Consider the following 19,175-nt stretch of genomic DNA (forward strand, 5'->3'; position numbering starts at 1 on the left):
AGCCAACAGTTTAAAGACATTTCTATGACACTTAGGGAAATGTGGAGACAGGAAGAATGTTAAGACACCACTAAGGATTTGTTAGTTTTTCAGGTGTGATAAAAGCGTTATAGTAATTTCTTTTAAGAACCTGATATTGGCCGGGCGCGGTGGCTCAAGCCTGTAATCCCAGCACTTTGGGAGGCCGAGACGGGCGGATCACGAGGTCAGGAGATCGAGACCATCCTGGCTAACATGGTGAAACCCCGTCTCTACTAAAAAATACAAAAAAAAACTAGCCGGGCGAGGTGGCGGGCGCCTGTAGTCCCAGCTACTCGGGAGGCTGAGGCAGGAGAATGGCGTAAACCCGGGAGGCGGAGCTTGCAGTGAGCTGAGATCCGGCCACTGCACTCCAGCCTGGGACAGAGCGAAACTCCGCCTCAAAAAAAAAAAAAAAAAAAAAAAAAAAAAGAACCTGATATTTTAGAGATACATAATGGATGAAATCATATGCTGTCTGGGATTTGCTTTAAACTTATTCTGGGGGAGGTGGAATAAATAAAACAAGATTGGCCATATGTTGGTAATTGTTGAAGCTGGGTGATGGATACTTAGACGATCATTATTATATTTCTGTGTACGACTGAACATTACCATAATAAGGCTTTAAAAGGGGGACTGCTGTGAAAAGAGAAAAAAGTAGGGGAATTGTGTGTGTTTTCTTCCCCCAAGATCGGAGCGCCTTGAACGGGCTCCAGAGCTGACAAGGACGTTGAGATGCAAGAGAGTGAGAAGGCGCCGGGGTGGCTGCAGGGCAGTCAATAGTCGATCTCGCTCTTGCTCCCGCGGCTGCCTTCTCTGCAGCTCCGGAGGTTGCAGCTCCATGTCCTGGACCCGGACTTGGTCCCCACCCACGTTCTGAGGCCGGGCTAGCTCAGCGCCTCCCGCGCCTGCGCAGCACCGCCCTTTCGGGAGCAGCGCCCAGTCCCTACACCCCACAATCCCCCGCGCCGTTCCGGAGGCGCGCTAGGAATGGGTGCGGCCTCTGCCTCCACATTGGAGCAAGGTGAGGCAGAGGGTGTCGCGTGGCCTTCTGGGAAATGTAGTTCGTCTCCCAGGCTGGAACCACCGCTCAACCCCCTCGCGAGACTATGCACCCCACAATGCGCCGCGCGCGCAGCGGCTGAGCGATACGTTGCTGCCCCCACGTGGTGGCTGAGCGATCATGCTCCGGTTTGGGAATGATACCCAGAGAGGTAGGGGCGGGGACGATGCTGGGGATGCTGAGGGTCGCCCTGGGAACCTCTGGGAAGATTTTCCAGAGGGTAAGGCCCTTGGAGCTGGCCCAAGAAAGGGCAGTAGCAATGAAGAAATCGGAGGTGGGGCCCGCTATGAGGACTGAATGACAGAGCAGCACCTGTTGGCTGCATATGATAATCAGGCTACTGTTACACCTAAGACTTACACGGTAGGCACTTCCTAGGCCATGTACCGCTCCCTGAGCTTCAGATGTCTTAGCCCATTCAATCTTCCCAGCTACCATTCGAGGTTTTATCAGCCCTCCTTTCTAGGAGTGAAGCCGAAGTCCAGAAAAGCAAATCACTTGCTCAAAGTCATTCAACATGTCAATGGCAGAGCTGGGATTTGAACCAGGCTATCCGGCTTCCAAGTCTGTGCTCTTCTTCACAGGAATATCTGATCACCCTATTCAGTTATCCTAAAATTGTAATTAGCACATGAATCAAGTCAAGATGGTCATTAACATGTGAATCTCTTTGAGTCGCTGATTATCAGCACTTGTTCCTGCCCAAATTTGTGACTTAGACCTGCTTCAGGACAAAGTTGACAATCAACATAGATTTATAGTTAGCACATGAATCAGTGCAGGTTTCTGTTCACAGAGATCAGATTTCTGATTAGCACTTGAATCAGCAGTGGTTTGTGTCAAGAGCTGGAGTCTTTAAATTCCTGATTTGCACTGGGATCTCCACCCAGGGATTATTTTCTTGCCTAAATAGGCCTGTTCCTTTATGTCCAGGTGACCTTCTCCTCAAATGTAGTCCCAGCTGGGTGCAGTGGCTCACGCCTGTAATCCCAACACTTTGGGAGGCCGAGGTGGGGAGATTGCTTGGGTCCAGGAGTTTGAGACCAACCTGGGCAACATAGCGAGACTCCTGTCTCCATGAAAAATAAGACAATTAGCCTGGAATGGTGGCATGCTCCTGTGGTCCCAGCTACTTGAGAGGCTGAGGTGGGAGGATCCCTTGAGCCCAGGAGTTCGAGGCTGCAGGGAGCTATGATCGTGCCACTGCATGGCAGCCTCAGTGACAAAGCAAGACCCTTTCTTTTAAAGAAAAAAAAAAAATGGCCAGGCGCAGTGGTTCACGCCTGTAATCCTAGCACTGTAATCCCAGGCTGAGGTGGGCGGATCAACTGAGGTCAGGAGTTTGAGACCAGTCTGGCCAATACAGTGAAACCCCATCTGTACTAAAATTTTTTTTAAAAATGGCCAGGCACAGTGGCTCACGCCTGTAATCCCAGCACTTTGGGAGGTTGAGGTGGGTGGATCACCTGAGGTCAGGAGTTCGAGACCAGCCTGGCCAACATGGTGAAACCCCATCTCTACTAAAAATACAAAAATTAGTGGGGCCTGGTGGTGGGCGCCTCTTGTCCCAGCTACTCAGGAGGCTGAGGCAGGAGAATCGCTTGAACCCAGGAAGCAGAGGTTGGAGTGAGCCGAGATTGTGCCACTGCACTCCAGCCTGGGCAACAAAGTAAGACTCTGTCTCAAAAGAGTAAATAAATAGGCCGGGTGCAGGTGCTTACACCTGTAATCCCAGCACTTTGGGAGGCCAAGGCAGGCAGATCACGAGGTCAGGAGATCGAGACCATCCTGGCTAACACGGTAAAACCCCGTCTCTAATAAAAATCCAAAAAAAAAAAAAAAAATTAGCCAGGCATGGTGGTGGGCGCCTGTAGTTCCAGGTACTTGGGAGGCTGAGGCCGGAGAATGTCATGAACCTGGGAGGCGGAGCTTGCAGTAAGCCAAGATCACGCCACTGCACTCCAGCCTGGGCAACAGGTGAAACTCCGTCTCAAAAAATAAATAAATAGATAAATAACTAATAATAATAAAGTAGGGTTATTTGTTTTTTGCTTGTTGCATTGTTTAAGTCCCTTGTAGACTGAATTCCTCTTTATGTCTCTAAATACGTTTGTCTCTTCGGTACACATGTGGGGTGCTATATCCCTTCAACACACCAGGTTTTAGCATAGCTGTTGTGGTAGACAGTCCCATGTGCAGTGCAGATAGCCCTGGTTTAGCCCAGCTGTTCTCAAAATGTGGTCCCTGACTAGGTATAGTAGCTCACGCCTGTAATCACAACACTTTGGGAGGCTGGGAAGGGAGGACTGCCTGAGGCAAAGAGTTCAAACCAGCCTGGGCAGTATATTGAGACCCTGTCTCTATAAGAAATTTTAAAAATTAGCTGGATGTGGTGACGCATGCCTGTAGTCCCACTTACTCTGGAGCCTGAGATGGGAGGATTGCTTGAGTCCAGGAATTTGAGGTTGCAGTCAGTTATGATTGCACCAATATACTCCAGCCTGGGTGACAAAGCAAGACCCTGTCTCAAAAAAAAACAGTGTGGTCTTTGAAATGTCACATTGGCATCACTTGTTAAAAATGCAAATGCTTGGGTCCCACCTCAGACCCACTGAACCAGAAACTCTGAGGTTGGGACCTGGAGATCTATGGTGCTCCCAGGTGATCCTGGTGGGCTGCACTGCAAGGACACCTGGCCTAGCTCCTGCAAGGCAAGGCATCCCTCTCTGCTTTTCTTTCTTTTCTTTTTTTTTTTTTTTTGACAGAGTCTCACTCTGTCACCCAGGCTGGAGTGCAGTGGTTCAGTCTCAGCTCACTGTAACCTCTGTCTCCCAGGTTCAAGTGATTCTCCTGCCTCAGCCTCCTGAGTAGCTGGGATTACAGGTGCCCGCCACCAGGCCCAGCTAATTTTTGTATTTTTTTAGTAGAGACAGGGTTTCACCATGTTGGCCAGGCTGGTCTTGAACTTCTGATGTCAAGTGATCCACCTGCCTCGGCCTCCCAAAGTGCTGGGATTACAGATGTGAGCCACTATGCTTGGCCCCTCTCTGCTTTTCTACCTCGGATTTCAGATGGCTCTCATGTGGGTGTGGGGGCTCATGCCTGGAATTCCAGCACTTTGGGAGGCCAAGTGGGGAGGATCACTTGAACCCAGGAGTTCGAGACCAGCCTTGGCAACATAGGGAGGCCTCATCTCTACAGAAAATCAAAATATTGGCTGGGCATGGTGGCACACCCTTCTGTGGTCCTGGCGACTCAGGAGGCTGAGGCAGGAGGATTGCTTGAGTTGCAGTGAGCTGTGATCACACCACTGCATTCCAGCCTGGGCTACAGAGCCAGACCCTATCTCAAAAAACAAACAAAAAAACCCCAGATGGCTCTCAGTACCACTGCCTCCTCCCACAGGGATAACCATCCCCCAAGGGGGTTAAGAATTGAAGGATAAATGCCTCCGTCTCTCTGAACTTGCTGGGAGAGTAGGGGAACAATTCTAATGTGTTCCAGAAGATTCCTTCAAGTTCACCAGCACAACTGAGCCCCAGTTGCCCAGGGAAGTGACCCATTCCTCATCAGTGTGTCCTCTGTTAGCTGTCTGTCTCCTCTGCTTCCCTCTTCCCTCTCCCTTGCCCCTGTTTCCCAGGATCACCCCCCAAATCAATCAGTTCTACTGAATTCTTTTTTTTTTTTTTTTTGAGATGGAGTTTCACTCTTGTTGCCCAAGCTGGAGTGCAATGGCGCAATCTCAGCTCACTGAAACCTCCGCCTCCCAGGTTCAAGTGATTCTCCTGCCTCAGCCTCCCAAGTAGCTGGGATTACAGGCACCTGCCACCACGCCTGGCTAATTTTTTTTTTTTTTTTTGCATTTTTGTATTTTTAGTAGAAACAAGGTTTTACCATGTTAGCCAGGCTGGTCTCGAACTCCTGACCTTGGGTGATCTGCCCACTTCGGCCTCCCAAAGTGCTGGGATTACAGGCGTGAGCCACCGTGCCTGAATTCTTTTTTTTTTTTTTTTTTTTTTTTTGAGACGGAGTCTCGCTCTGTCGCCCAGGCTGGAGTACAGTGGCCGGGTCTCAGCTCACTGCAAGCTCCGCCTCCCGGGTTCACGCCATTCTCCTGCCTCAGCCTCCGGAGTAGCTGGGACTACAGGCGCCCGCCACCTCGCCCGGCTAGTTTTTTGTATTTTTAGTAGAGACGGGGTTTCACCATGTTAGCCAGGATGGTCTCGATCTCCTGACCTTGTGATCCGCCCGTCTCGGCCTCCCAAAGTGCTGGGATTACAGGCTTGAGCCACCGCGCCCGGCCTCGTGCCTGAATTCTAATTCCACTGAATTCTAATCCCAGTCCTGCTCTTGGGTTTAACTCTATGTCTTTCCCTCTGTCTCCGCCACCTCTGTAGCAGCCCTGAAGCTTCTGCATCCTTTTTCTGAGTGTCTGAGTGACCAGTAGCCGCTGTGCTTGGCCAGGAGCACTGACGAACTTTGCTAATGATCTGGAAAGGCGGGCCCTGGGGCTGAGTTAATTTTAGCTCCAATTTTTCAATATATAAGTGAAAGGAGTCAAGAGCCTATTCTGAAACCTTCAGCAGAGCTGCCAGGGTAGAAGGACCCATAAACTCCTCCCAAGGTCACTTTACTCCTCCATTCAGATGGGAGATCCTGGGGTGGCTTCCAGGACCACTCAGGTTCCCCAGAGTAAGGCCACGTCCCCTTCAGACCACCCAGGCCAAGGTCATGTCCCCTTTGGATCAGGTTCCTAAAATATCATGTCCCCCATGTTGCTATAACCAAGTTCCCAGGCCAGGCTTGTAGATGGTCACTCACAGCCAGCTTTCTGTGACACATCTGCCAGGAGAGCCTGTGACCCGAACCCAGCCTTCCCTCCTCCGTTCTCTCCCAAGCATCAGGACAGGCAGACCCCATTCCTGCAGAGTCAGTTCCATCCAGGGTCTTCTGTGGGGCGGTGAACCTGAGTGGGAAGGGGAGAGGAAGACAGTAGACACATTATAGGGTCAATCTGGCCAGCCCCCATCTCTACCCCATTTCCTATCTTCTCCTCCATCTCGAGCATATTTGGTCAATGTGTCTTTCTTTTCTTTTCTTTTTGAGACAGAGTCTCACTCTGTTGCCCATGCTGGAGTGCAGCGGTGTGATCCCGGCTCACTGCAACCTGCGCCTCTCAGGTTCCAGCAATTCTCTTGCCTCAGGCTCCTGAGTAGCTGAGATTACAGGCATGTGACACCACGCCCAGGTAATTATTATTTTTATTTTTATTTTATTTATTTATTTAGAGACAGAGCCTCGCTCTGTCCCCCAGGCTGGAGTGCAGTGGCATGATCTTGGATCACTATAATCTCCACCTCCCGGGTTGGAGCGATTCTCCTGCCTCAGCCTCCCAAGTAGCTGGGATTACAGGTGCCGCCACCACATCAGGCTAATTTTTGTATTTTTAGTAGAGACAGGGTTTCTCCATGTTGGCCAGGCTGGTCTCCAACGCCTGACCTCAAGTGATCCGCCCACCTCGGCCTCCCAAAGAGCCAGGATTACAGGCGTGAGCCACCGTGCCCGGCTGTCAGTGTGTCTTGAGGTCTTTCTCTAATCCCAGATCGCACAAGTTTTCCCTCTTGCAGCCAGAGAAAGGAGCCTTGGGAAGGAGCCCCTCTGGCCTGAAAGATCAAGCCTGTTGCTGGGCATGGGCAGGTAAGGAAACTCCACCCGTGGAAAGGACATTCCAGGGAGGTGGTGCTGAGATAGGGGGGCAGAAAGAAACCGGTCTGGGGGGCCAGTGGCTCTGGAATGAAGCGCTACACTCAAGGCTATGAATGGTTACTGAATGCACATACACACATACCATTCTTACAGCCCAGGTGCTGCGTCTTAGAGCGTGTGAGTGTGTGTGTGTGTCTGTGTGTGCGCGCGCACGCACGTCTCTATCTGTTTCTTTCTCTGACTTGTCCTTATCTCTTGTCACTCCATCTCTCTCTGTGTCTCGCTGTCTCTGTGCATTTCCATGTCTCGAATATGTGTGTTTCAATCTCTCCCTCTGCCTCTTTCCAGTTACTCCTCTCTGTCCATCAATCTAAGCCTGCCCATCTTTTTGTCTGCCTCTCTGTATCTCTGTTCTTCTCTGTCTCTCTGTCTCACAGTCTCTCCATATCCAGGGATTCTCGTTCCCAGCAGCGCCAGGGCGACTCCATGGGAGGTGGGGCCGGGGTGCGTCTTTGAGAGAAGGGGCGGGTGCCTACGCCTTTAAGCGCGGGTGCGCGCGGAGCCTGCGCCTTTAAGCGCGGGTGCGCGCGCGGCCCTGGGTTCCCGGCGAGGAGGCCGCGGGAGCGCCCGGACCCGGCCCTCCAGCCCGGCCCCCGTCCGGCCCCTGCCCCGGCCCTGGCGGGGGAGGGGTCTCTGAGCGCGGCCCCTCCCCCCTGCGCCCCTGCCTGCGCTGCGGTGCCTCCATCCCGCGTGTCCCAGTCTGTCTGTCCGTCCCTCCGCTCCCAGGCCTCGCCCCACCCGGCCCTGGGGCTGCCCGGTCGACCCCCTCCCCACCGCAGGCGGTCCCCTCCCTCCGAGTCAGCCTCCGCCGCAGCCCAGGAAGCCAGCCGGGACGCTGCCGCCCCGGACCCCGCGCCCTAACCTCCACCTCGGGGGCCTGCACCCCGAGATTGAACCGGGAGTTCCGGAAACCCGAGCCTGGAACCCTGATCTGGGACCAGCACCCCCAGATCCGGCCGTGGAACCCCAAGATCTGGAGCCTGAACCCCAATATATGGAGCTGGAATCTCAACATCGGTCACTGGGACCTCAACATTTGGAGCCGGAACCCCACAATTTGGAACACAGACCCCAATATTTGGCGCAGAACCCCAATATTTGACATATAAAACCTCAAGCCTGGAGCTGAACTCTCAATTCTGCGCCTGGGACCTTGAAATCTGGGGCTGGATTTCCAGTACTGTACCCTGGAACCCACTCTTGGGGACCTGAACCCTGGGATTCAGGCCTCAAATTCCAAGATCTGGACTGTGGGATTCCAAGGGGCCTGAACCCGAGTTTGGGCCTGAAGTCCTTGCTGCAGACCTGAATGCTGAAATCTGGGACTTGAGACCTCCTAATCTTGACTCAGCACCCCAATATCTGAATGCACCACCCCGGGGTCGGATCTCAGACTCTAAACCCCACCGTTTGGCTGCTTAGCATCCCAAGACTGGACCTGGGAGACCCTGACCCTGAACAACCCAAACTGGACCCCTAAAACTGGACCCCAGAGGCCCGATATTTTGGGGTCTGGGACCCTGAGTATTAAAGTCTGGAGACTCCGTTGCCACAGATTTGAGCCTAGTCAGGACACAGTCCCTCTACAGAAGCCTTGGGGACAGGAAAGGCATGACCAGATGCTCCCTCCAGAGTCCTGACCTCTGACTCCCCTGGAGCTAGAACTCTGCTCCCTGGGGCAGCTTCTAGCTCAGGTAAGGCTGCTGAAACCTCCAGGTGGGGAGGGGCTGGGAGGAGTGTTGTGGCTGCGGGTTACAGTACCAGGCACCCTTTGGCACTCTTGGGGTTTCTCCAGAAAAAAGACATTTCCCTGTGGGTCTGCCTTCAGCTCCTGCTCTGCTCCAAACACTCTCTGGACACTGGCCAGCCCTGCCCCTCTCTGACCTCCCCTGCCCTAGTTCATGGTACCTCCAGGTCTCTGACCCCTGCAACCTTTACAGCCTCTCGCTGTCTGTCCTACCATCTCCACCACCTCTCTTGTCCACCACTCCTCTCTCTGGTCTCCTTTCTCCACCTGTCCTCTCAATGGCCATCTCTGTTCCCCTTTTCTCTCTCTGATCATCTTTGTGACACCTCTGTCCACAGGTCCTCTCTCCAGTCGCCTCTGCCTGCTGCTTCTTAGTGACCATTGCTGACATCTGTGTCCACTGTGCCTCTCTAATCATCATTCACCAGATGTCTTGCTCTTTCTCCACCCCTGAATCTAAGCCTGGGTCTGTGACCGTCCCCATCCATCTTTGACATTGCTGTCCACCACTCTTCTCTCCAGCCGCCTCTGTCCATCTCTCCTCTCCAGCTTCCTCTGGCCACCTTTCTCTTTCTCTAGCCATCTCTCCCACTGCTCTTGCCCTCTTCCCACCCCTGACCCTAACTCCCAGTCTGCAACCCTCTTACCATCTCTGGCCACCTCTCCTCTCTCTCGCTCGCTGATACCCTCTGATCGTCTCTGGCCACCTCTCCTCTCTCTCACTCTCAGCGCTGATGCTTTCTGACCATCTCTGGCCGCCTCTCCTCTCTTTCTCATTCACTGATGCCCTCTGACCATCTCTGGCCACCTCTCCTCTCTCTCTCACTGGCCGATTCCCTCTGATCATCTCAAACATCTCTGCTGCCTTTCCTCTCTCCGATGACCTCTTCCCGCACCATCCTCCTGAGCAGCTGTCCTGGACTCCCACTGACTCTGCCATATCTGTCCTTTTCCTCCTCTCTGACCGCCTTGCTGGCTTTGGGCCGTTTCTGACCACGTGTCTCTGACATGGTCATCTCCCCCAGATCTGAGCCCAACCCATGCCCTCCCTTCTCTTTGTCCACCACTCATCTTCCTGACCATCTCTAACCCCTTCTCTTCTGTGGTCATATCTGACCACTTCTAATCATTCCTGCCACCCTGGCTGCTCCGTCTCCCCATGGCCAGCTTTGACCATCTCTGACCATGTCTAAAGCCCTCTGGTTTTCCTGCCACTCACCCAAACCAGCTGTCATTTCTCTGACCATTTTTTTTCTTTTTTCTTTTGGAGAGACAGAGTCTCGCTCTGTTGCCCAGGCTGGAGTGTGGTGGCACAGTCATAGCTCGCTGCAACCTCAAACTCTTGGGCTTAAACTGATCCTCCCACCTCAGCGTCCCACATAGCTAGGGCTACAGGTGGGCGCCACTATGCCCAGCTAATTATTTTTTTTTTGAGACAGAGTCTCATTCTGTCGCCCAGGCTGGAGTGCAGTGGCGCAATCTCAGCTCACTGCAAGCTCCGCCTCCCAGGTTCACATCATTCTCCTGCCTCAGCCTCCCAAGTAGCTGGGACTACAAGTGCCTGCCACCATGCCCGGCTACTTTTTTGTATTTTTAGTACAGACGGGGTTTCACTGTGTTAGCCAGGAGGGTCTCGATCTCCTGACCTCGTGATTCACCCGCCTCAGCCTCCCAAAGTGCTGGGATTACAGGCGTGAGCCACCGCTCCCAGCCAACCCCAGCTAATTTTTGAGAACTTTTGTATAATAGATACATGGTCTCACTTTGTTGCCCAGGCTGGCCTTGAACTCCTGACCTCAAGCCATCCTCCTGCCTCAACCTCCCCAAATGCTGGGATTACAGGTGTGAGCTACTGCGCCTGGCCTTCCTCTGGCTTTTGGTCACATCTGACGGTCTTTGACCAGCCCTTCTGCCCTCAGCCCACTGTGACCTTCTCTCCTGGTCTCAGACCACCCCCATCTGCTGTAGAACCCCTCTTCTGCCCTCACGCCTCCCCTCTTCCCCACAGGACACTCCTGCCCGCGATGGCCATCCTCCCGTTGCTCCTGTGCCTGCTGCCGCTGGCCCCCGCCTCATCTCCACCCCAGTCAGCCACACCGAGCCTGTGTCCCCGCCGCTGCCGCTGCCAGACACAATCGCTGCCCCTAAGCGTGCTGTGCCCAGGGGCGGGCCTCCTGTTCGTGCCACCCTCGCTGGACCGTCGGGCAGCCGAACTGCGGCTGGCAGACAACTTCATCGCCTCCGTGCGCCGCCGCGACCTGGCCAACATGACGGGCCTGCTGCATCTGAGCCTGTCTCGGAATACCATCCGCCACGTGGCCGCTGGCGCCTTCGCCGACCTACGGGCCCTGCGTGCGCTGCACCTGGATGGCAACCGGCTGACCTCACTGGGCGAGGGCCAGCTGCGTGGCCTGGTCAACTTGCGCCACCTCATCCTCAGCAACAACCAGCTGGCAGCGCTGGCAGCCAGCGCCCTGGATGACTGTGCCGAGACGCTGGAGGACCTCGATCTCTCCTACAACAACCTCGAACAGCTGCCTTGGGAGGCCCTGGGCCGCCTGGGCAATGTCAACACATTGGGCCTTGACCACAACCTGCTGGCTTCCGTGCCCGCCGGCGCCTTTTCCCGCCTGCACAAGCTGGCCCGGCTGGACATGACCTCCAACCGCCTGACCACAATCCCACCTGACCCGCTCTTCTCCCGCCTGCCCCTGCTTGCCAGGCCCCGGGGCTCGCCCGCCTCTGCCCTGGTGCTGGCCTTTGGCGGGAACCCACTGCACTGCAACTGCGAGCTGGTGTGGCTGCGTCGCCTGGCGCGGGAGGATGACCTCGAGGCCTGTGCATCCCCACCCGCTCTGGGCGGCCGCTACTTCTGGGCGGTGGGCGAGGAGGAGTTTGTCTGCGAGCCACCCGTGGTGACTCACCGCTCGCCACCCCTGGCAGTGCCCGCAGGTCGGCCAGCTGCCCTGCGCTGCCGGGCAGTGGGGGACCCAGAGCCCCGTGTGCGTTGGGTGTCACCCCAGGGCCGGCTGCTGGGCAACTCGAGCCGTGCCCGCGCCTTCCCCAATGGGACGCTGGAGCTGCTGGTCACCGAGCCGGGTGATGGTGGCATCTTCACTTGCATCGCGGCCAATGCAGCTGGTGAGGCCACAGCTGCTGTGGAGCTGACTGTGGGCCCCCCACCGCCTCCTCAGCTAGCCAACAGCACCAGCTGTGACCCCCCGCGGGACGGGGATCCTGATGCTCTCACCCCACCCTCCGCTGCCTCTGCCTCTGCCAAGGCGGCCGACACTGGGCCCTCTACCGACCGTGGCGTCCAGGTGACTGAGCACGGGGCCACAGCTGCTCTCGTCCAGTGGCCGGATCAGCGGCCTATCCCGGGCATCCGCATGTACCAGATCCAGTACAACAGCTCAGCTGATGACATCCTCGTCTACAGGTGCAGGGTCCAGGCACTGGGGTAGCTTGGGTGGGGGAGTGAGGCAAGGGGGAGGGTTGAGGGTACACCTACTAAAACCCTACACTGAAGCACAACTGATAAATGGTGTTGGAAGGTTCCAAAAGAAATCAGGCAGCAAAAGTAAAAGAAATCAGGCAGCAAAAGTAAAAGAAATCAGGCAGCAAGGATAACAAGAATCTGGCAGAAAGGGTCAATGAAATCTGACAGCAGTGATAAAAAGAAGTCAGACAAGAAGGACGAAGTAAATGAGACAGCAAATGTTAAATCAGGCTATAGGGCTAAAAAAGATCAAGCAATAAGGATAAAAGAAATCAGGCTGCATGGGTAAAAAGAAATTAGGCAGCAAGAATAAATAGTAGTAGCAAACATAAAAAGGAAACCAGGCAGCAGGAGGAGAAAGTAATCAGGGCAGAAAAATAAAATGTTAATGGGCAAGGGTGGGTGGGGGAGATAAGGGGATAAAAATAAATTTAAGTTGTAAAGATAAAGAGAGAAACACCAGGTTTTCCAGATGACAGGACTAGATACTAGCTGGGCTGCAGGAAGAAAAGGAGATCAAACAGGAAAGCACAGGGAGCCCAGAAAAAATGAAATAAGCAGCTCGGTTAGAAAAAGAAATCAGACCAGAGGTTAGAATGAAAATTGCAGGGAGGAGGTTCGATAGAGACTGGGCTTCGGGTGTGTGTGGTGTGAACTATTCCATGTTTCAAGTTCTAATATAGTGACATCCAGACTTTTTTTTTTTTTGTATTTTTAGTAGAGACGGGGTTTCACCGTGTTAGCCAGGATGGTCTCGATCTCCTGACCTTGTGATCCGCCCACCTCGGCCTCCCAAAGTGCTGGGATTACAGGTGTGAGCCACCGCGCCCGGCCCAGATTTTTTTTTGAGACAGGGTCTCACTTTGTCACCCAGGCTGGAGTGCAGTGGTGCAGTCTCTCACTACAACCTCCGCTTCCCGGGTTCAAGCAATTCTCGTGCCTCAGCCTCCCTAGTAGCTGGGATTACAGGCATGCACCACCACACCCAGCTAATGTTCACATTTTATTTTTAGTAGAGATGGGGTTTCACCATGTTGGCCAGGCTGGTCTCGAAGTCCTGATCTCAGATGATCCCTGCCTCAGCCTCCCAAAGTGCTGGGATTACAGGTGTGAACCACCGCACCCGGCATAGATTTTTTATTTTCTAAATCAAATCAAACCTAGTTCAAGTTCCTTTTGCCAGGTAAACAGAAATACCCAATTTGCCACACTTGGGGGGGATTTTCTTCTCTCTTCTGTTGTTGCAAACACAGAACCTGGGGTTTACATACTCCAAGAGGTGGCTCAGTCCAACTTGTCCCTCCAAGCTGGAGAGCACTCAGCACATCTGCGGTGACCACACGTGGTCAGCAGTGGTGGCTGTGGACCCAGGTGCTATTGACACCTCTTACCAAAGTTCAACCTTGCATGGATGGACTGCGGCTGTGGGTGAGTCCCTGTCCTCACGACCAGGCTGGGCCAAGGGTGCAGTCCCAAGGCCTGGCTGTAAAGACTGGACCTCCCCAGGGCTGAGGTCTGTGCCCTGGGGACCCAGATACTTGGGGACCTAGTACCTGGATGTCCTTTCCCTCCCTTGGGGCCAACACCTCAAGAAAAGGCCACATGATTTCCATTTCAGTCCTGGCAACCCACTGAGCTCATTCTACACCGTTTCTCAGACATGGAAGATTCCATGAAAGCCCTGCCCCTGAAAATCACACAGGTCGGCCGGGCGCGGTGACTCACGCCTGTAATCCCAGCACTTTGGGAGGCCGAGGCGGGTGGATCACCGGGTCAGGAGTTCGAGACCATCCTGGCTAACACAGTGAAACCCCATCTCTACTAAATTAGCTGAGCGTGGTGGCATGCGCCTGTAGTCCCAGCTACTCAGGAGGCTGAGGCAGGAGAATCGCTTGAACCTGGGAGGCAGAGGTTGCAGTGAGCCGAGGCTGCGCCACTGCACTCCAGGCTGGGTGACAGAGTGAGACTCCATCTCAAAAAAAGAAAAAGTCACACAAGTCCTGGCCACCTTGCCAGGTGGGGAACGGCCTGCTCTCCTAGACAGTCACCCTGCCCCAGGCAACCACGGAGTTCCCTGTACCTCTCTCATTAGAATAGCCTAGGAATAAAACAGGTGACAAGACAAGTCAACTCTCCAACAGCGTGCCTAGCTACAAAAGAAACTATAGTGAAATTGGGTGGTAAGGATTAAATGGAAACAACAAAGAAAAAGATAAATAGAAACCTGCCAACAGAGATAAAAGAGAAGCAGGTGACAGAGCTGGGAAGAAATAAGGCAACAGGGAGAAAAAGAAAGCAGCAGTGATGGAGGCACATTAGTTTAATGAAAAGGGAATCAGACGACAGGACTCATTGGAAAATAGGCTATTGATACAGTCATAATAATAAGGCAATAGGGCTACGGGGACATTTATTGGCAGGTTACAAGGAAATCGGTCAGTAGGGGTACAGGGAGATCAGGTGGTTCGATTGGAGAGAATCCTAGCTGTACACTAGAGGAAAATCAGGCAGCTGGAAAAGGGAAATTTGGCATAGGCTGCAGGAAATAGGGGAACCAGAGGGAAATTGGCAAGGGTCTGGAGGAGACTGGGAGGTACAATGGGAGGGAAATTGGATGGGGGGTGGCTAGAAGACAAAAGGATTAAATTAGAGGGAAATTGGACAGGGTTAAAGCAGAACTGGGTGGTGAACTGGAGAGATGACTGGCAGTGGGGCCAGAGTGAAATCAGGCAGAGGATTGGGGCAAAATTGGGCAGGGAGGCTAGAGCAGAGCTGGGCTGCAGACTGGAGGGAAATTGCATGGGCAGTGCAAAAGGAAAATTGGGCAGTTGGGTATAAAATGAAACTGGCAAGGTGTGGTGGCTCACGCCTGTAATCCCAATACTTAAGGAGGCCAAGGCAGGAGGCTGGACTGCTTTGAAGCCAGGAATTTGAGGCCAGGAGTTTGAGACCAGCCTGGGCAATATAGCAAGAACCCATCTCTACAAAAAAAATTTTTTTAATTAGCTGGGCATGATAGTGCATGCCTGTAGTTCCAGCTACTCAGGAGGCTGAGGCAGGAGGATGACTTGAGTCCAGGAGTTAGAGGCTGCAGTGAGCCATGATCATGCCACTGCACTCCAGCTTGGACAACAAAGCAAGACCCTATTTCTAAGAAAACAGAAAAAAAGAAAAGAAACAGGATGGATTAGAAGAACTCATGTGGTGAGCTGTTAAAGAAACTGGGCGGTGGGACTAGAGTGAAATTGGGCAGCAGGCTATGAGGATATGTGAGAGGATGGGCTAGAGTGAAATTGGCCAACACTGGAGGGATATCAGTCAGGTGGCTGAATCGGATGTCAGACCGAAGGGAAATGGGGTGGTGGTGAGAGGGAGCTCACTGGGTAGAATGAAATGAGGCAGGCCGGGCGCGGTGGCTCAAGCCTGTAATCCCAGCACTTTGGGAGGCCGAGACGGGCGGATCACTAGGTCAGGAGATCGAGACCATCCTGGCTAACACGGTGAAACCCCGTCTCTACTAAAAAAAAAATACAAAAAACTAGCCGGGCGAGGTGGCGGGCGCCTGTAGTCCCAGCTATTCAGGAGGCTGAGGCAGGAGAATGGCGTGAACCCGGGAGGCGGAGCTTGCAGTGAGCCGAGATCGCGCCACTGCACTCCAGCCTGGGCGACAGAGCGAGACTCCGTCTCAAAAAAAAAAAAAAAAAAAAAAGAAATGAGGCAGTAGACTGGTGGGAAGCCTAGCCCCGCGGGGAGTTTGGTGAGGGAAGCACAGGATGGGGGCTGGGCAGCCTGAGACCTGACCCCCACTTGCCTGCCCTGCAGGATGATCCCGGCGGACAGCCGCTCGTTCCTGCTGACGGACCTGGCGTCGGGCCGGGCCTACGACCTGTGCGTGCTCGCCGTGTACGAGGACAGCGCCACGGGGCTCACAGCCACACGGCCTGTGGGCTGCGCCCGCTTCTCCACCGAACCCGCGCTGCGGCCATGCGGGGCGCCGCACGCTCCCTTCCTGGGCGGCACGATGATCATCGCGCTGGGCGGCGTCATCGTAGCCTCGGTACTGGTCTTCATCTTCGTGCTGCTGATGCGCTACAAGGTGCACGGCGGCCAGCCCCCCGGCAAGGCCAAGACTCCCGCGCCTGTCAGCAGCGTTTGCTCCCAGACCAATGGCGCCCTGGGCCCCCCGCCCACACCCGCCCCGCCCGCCCCTGAGCCGGCGGCGCTCAGGGCCCACACCGTGGTCCAGCTGGACTGCGAGCCCTGGGGGCCCGGCCACGAACCTGTGGGACCCTAGCCAGGCGCCCCCCCTCTAAGGCTTCTCTGGCCCCACGGACAGCAGGACCCGGACACCCTGTGGGACCTGGCCTCAGACTCACCAAATTGCTCATGGTTTTTAAAACTCTGATGGGGAGGGTGTCGGGGACACAGGGCACAACAAGAAAGTCCTATTTTTCTAAGCTTGGGCCTAGACCCTTGCCCTCGTCTCTGTCTATGGGGGTTGGGGGACGGAGCGGGGGTCTGGAGCTGGGGAATGCCTCCTTTGGGGAGAGACATCCTCCACCCCACCCTGCCCAGTTCAGTCTGAGGACGCTGGGGGAGGCTGAGGATGGCGATCCATTCAGACAATAGATGTTCCCTGTGTGTTCGCTCTGGGCATGCCCTGGGTTGGGGAATGCTGTGGTGATCCAGACAGGCCTGAGCCCTGCCCGCAGGGGCCTAAAGTCAAATGGGAGACAGACACATCCCCAGACAGTGACAGCCCAGAGTGACCAGGGATGTGGGGATGAGGGAAGCCTGGGGGATTGTGACAGTCCAGAAGAGGTACCCTGCTCAGCCCCAGGTGTGGTCAGGGAGGGCTTCCTGGAGGAGGACACATGTGATCTGAGAATGACATTTGAAGGAGATAACTGGGCAAAGAGCAGAAGGAAAGCTCTTTCAGGCAGAGGGCACAGCACAAGCAAGGTGGTGGTGTGCCCTGGGCACTGGGGGTGCTATGGTAGAGGTGAGGCAGGAGGGTTGAGCAGGGTCTAGGACCTCCAGGCTGAGGAGCTCAGACTGTGGCCTGATGGTACTGGGGAGCCATGGAGGGTTGTATGCAAGGGAGTGATGGGGTCAGATTGGGGCTTTAGGAAGATCCTTCTAGTGCTCTGAGGAGGGTGGACCCAAGGGGAAGACTGAAGCTGGGAGCTCCAGGGGAGGCTGGGGCAGGGACCTGGGTGCGTGAGGACAACGTTGGATCAGCTGAGCTGGGGGACAAGAAAAGGGAGTGGGTTGATAGAGACACTCGGGAAGCTGTGGGAAGCTGAGGCAGTGGGTTATGGAGCTGCGGGGCCGTGGGGTGGGGCAGGGAGATGGTGGGGACTGCCTTGATATAGGACCAGGGAGGAGGAGCAGGTTTGGGAAAGATGATATGCCTGGTGGGGAACTTGGTAGATGTAGGGGCCCTGAGGATGTCCAGGGTGTGGCATTCAGGAGGCTGCAGGAACCCTGGTCTGAGGCTGAAGCTGGGAACAGAAATGAGGGCTTTGTCAGCAGAGACAGGAACTGACACTGCTGGGGTTAAGACGACCTCTTGTGGGGGGTGGTTCCAAGTCCCCACTATGGGACTTTTTTTTTTTTAAAGAGATGGGGTCACGCTATATTGCCCAGGCTGATCCCAAACTGGCCTCAAGTGATCCTCCCTCCTCAGCCTCCTGGATTGCTGGGATTACAGGTGTGAGCCACTGCCCCTGGCTAGGGACTTTCCATATTTAAGGGTGATGCAAAGAAAAACCCAACAAAGACTAAACAGGAACAGCAGGGAGAGGGGCAGGGGGAAGAAGACCAAGCAATTCAGACCCAAGAGACTCTTGTGTGCAATGATATAAATAAAGGCTGTGGTGACCCCCCGGAGATCAGTGTTAGGGGGTCAGTTGGGGCAGACAGCAGATTCAGCTGATTTGAGAGCGGGGGGTAAGAAAGTGTAACTAGAGGGTGCAGCCCCTGTCAACCTGTGGGCCTGGAGTCTGGGTTGATCTGGAACTTTCAGCCTGATGTCTCTGCAGGGCGGGCCCTTACTCTGTCTTGGGCTGCCCTAGGCCCCATGGCACACCAAGCCTGGAGGTTTGTAGAACCAAACCCTGGCCTAGGAGATGTTGAGCATCCTTGGAGATCCAGGAATGGGGTTGGCAGTAAGAAGAATAGCATCCCCTGAACTCAGGGCTTCACTAGTGATATCCCCAGAGGCAGGAGTGTGGAGGGAACCTGGGGTCTGTCACCTGGAGGGACACTGGCGTGAGGGCATGGTAAAGAGAGCCCAAGATGAACTGGCCCTACTCATGACCTGGGGCACATGACCGTGACCTCACGCGATCACACATCCTAGATTCTGCCACAGCTTTTCTGGGGGATCTAGGCCTTGAACATACTATGCCATGAGTCGTGGGGCCAGCCTGAGTCCTGGGGTACCTGGTCTGACCACCCCTCACTCCCCAAGGCCCCAGCAGCATCATGAGGTCCTTCTTCTTGTTCGTTAGCCTTGGACAGCTGAAGTCAGGTGAGGTCATCAAGAAGAGTGAGGGCATGAGTCTTGGAGAAAGGGGCCTAGGAGCGGGGACATGGTGGCTCGAGCCTGTGGTCCCAGCTACTCGGGAGGCTAAGGCAGGAGGATCACTTGAGCCCAGGAGTTCGAGGCTGCAGTGAGCTAGGATTGCGCCACTGCACTCTTGCCCGGGCCATAGAGCGACACCCTGTCTCCAAAAAAATAGAAAAGGAGGCTGGGCGCGGTGGCTCAAGCCTGTAATCCCAGCACTTTGGGAGGCCGAGACGGGCGGATCACGAGGTCAGGAGATCGAGACCATCCTGACTAACACGGTGAAACCCCGTCTCTACTAAAAAATACAAAAAACTAGCCGGGCGAGGTGGTGGGCACCTGCAGTCCCAGCTACTCCGGAGGCTGAGGCAGGAGAATGGCGTAAACTCTGGAGATGGAGCTTGCAGTGAGCCGAGATCCAGCCACTGCACTCCAGCCTGGGCGACAGAGCGAGACTCCGTCTCAAAAAAATAAAGTAAAATAAAATGAAAAGAAAGAAAGAAAAGGA

The 19,175-nt window shown here is 54.5% G+C and overlaps 1 protein-coding gene across 1 annotated transcript; it reads left to right on the forward strand.

Annotated features, from left to right (window-relative positions):
- Positions 1-6,551: 6,551 nt before the first annotated feature.
- On the forward strand, positions 6,552-17,988 carry LOC105495490 (leucine rich repeat and fibronectin type III domain containing 3). The gene is made up of 3 exons (XM_011765120.3): positions 6,552-8,544; positions 10,606-12,036; positions 15,919-17,988. Exons 2-3 carry the CDS (start codon positions 10,622-10,624, stop codon positions 16,388-16,390), a joined length of 1,887 nt encoding a protein of 628 aa, XP_011763422.1. The 5' UTR covers positions 6,552-8,544; positions 10,606-10,621; the 3' UTR covers positions 16,391-17,988.
- The last annotated feature ends 1,187 nt before the right edge of the window (positions 17,989-19,175 follow it).

This window comes from Macaca nemestrina, chromosome 20 (genome assembly GCF_043159975.1).
Source record: "Macaca nemestrina isolate mMacNem1 chromosome 20, mMacNem.hap1, whole genome shotgun sequence".
Taxonomy (NCBI): Eukaryota; Metazoa; Chordata; class Mammalia; order Primates; family Cercopithecidae; genus Macaca; species Macaca nemestrina.

Coding starts and splice junctions, on each gene's coding strand:
- LOC105495490 (XM_011765120.3), top strand. CDS start 10,622: ATGGCCATCCTCCCGTTGCTCCTGTGCCTGCTGCCGCTGGCCCCCGCC. Junction 12,037..15,918: donor GATGACATCCTCGTCTACAG/GTGCAGGGTCCA, acceptor CCTGCCCTGCAG/GATGATCCCGGCGGACAGCC.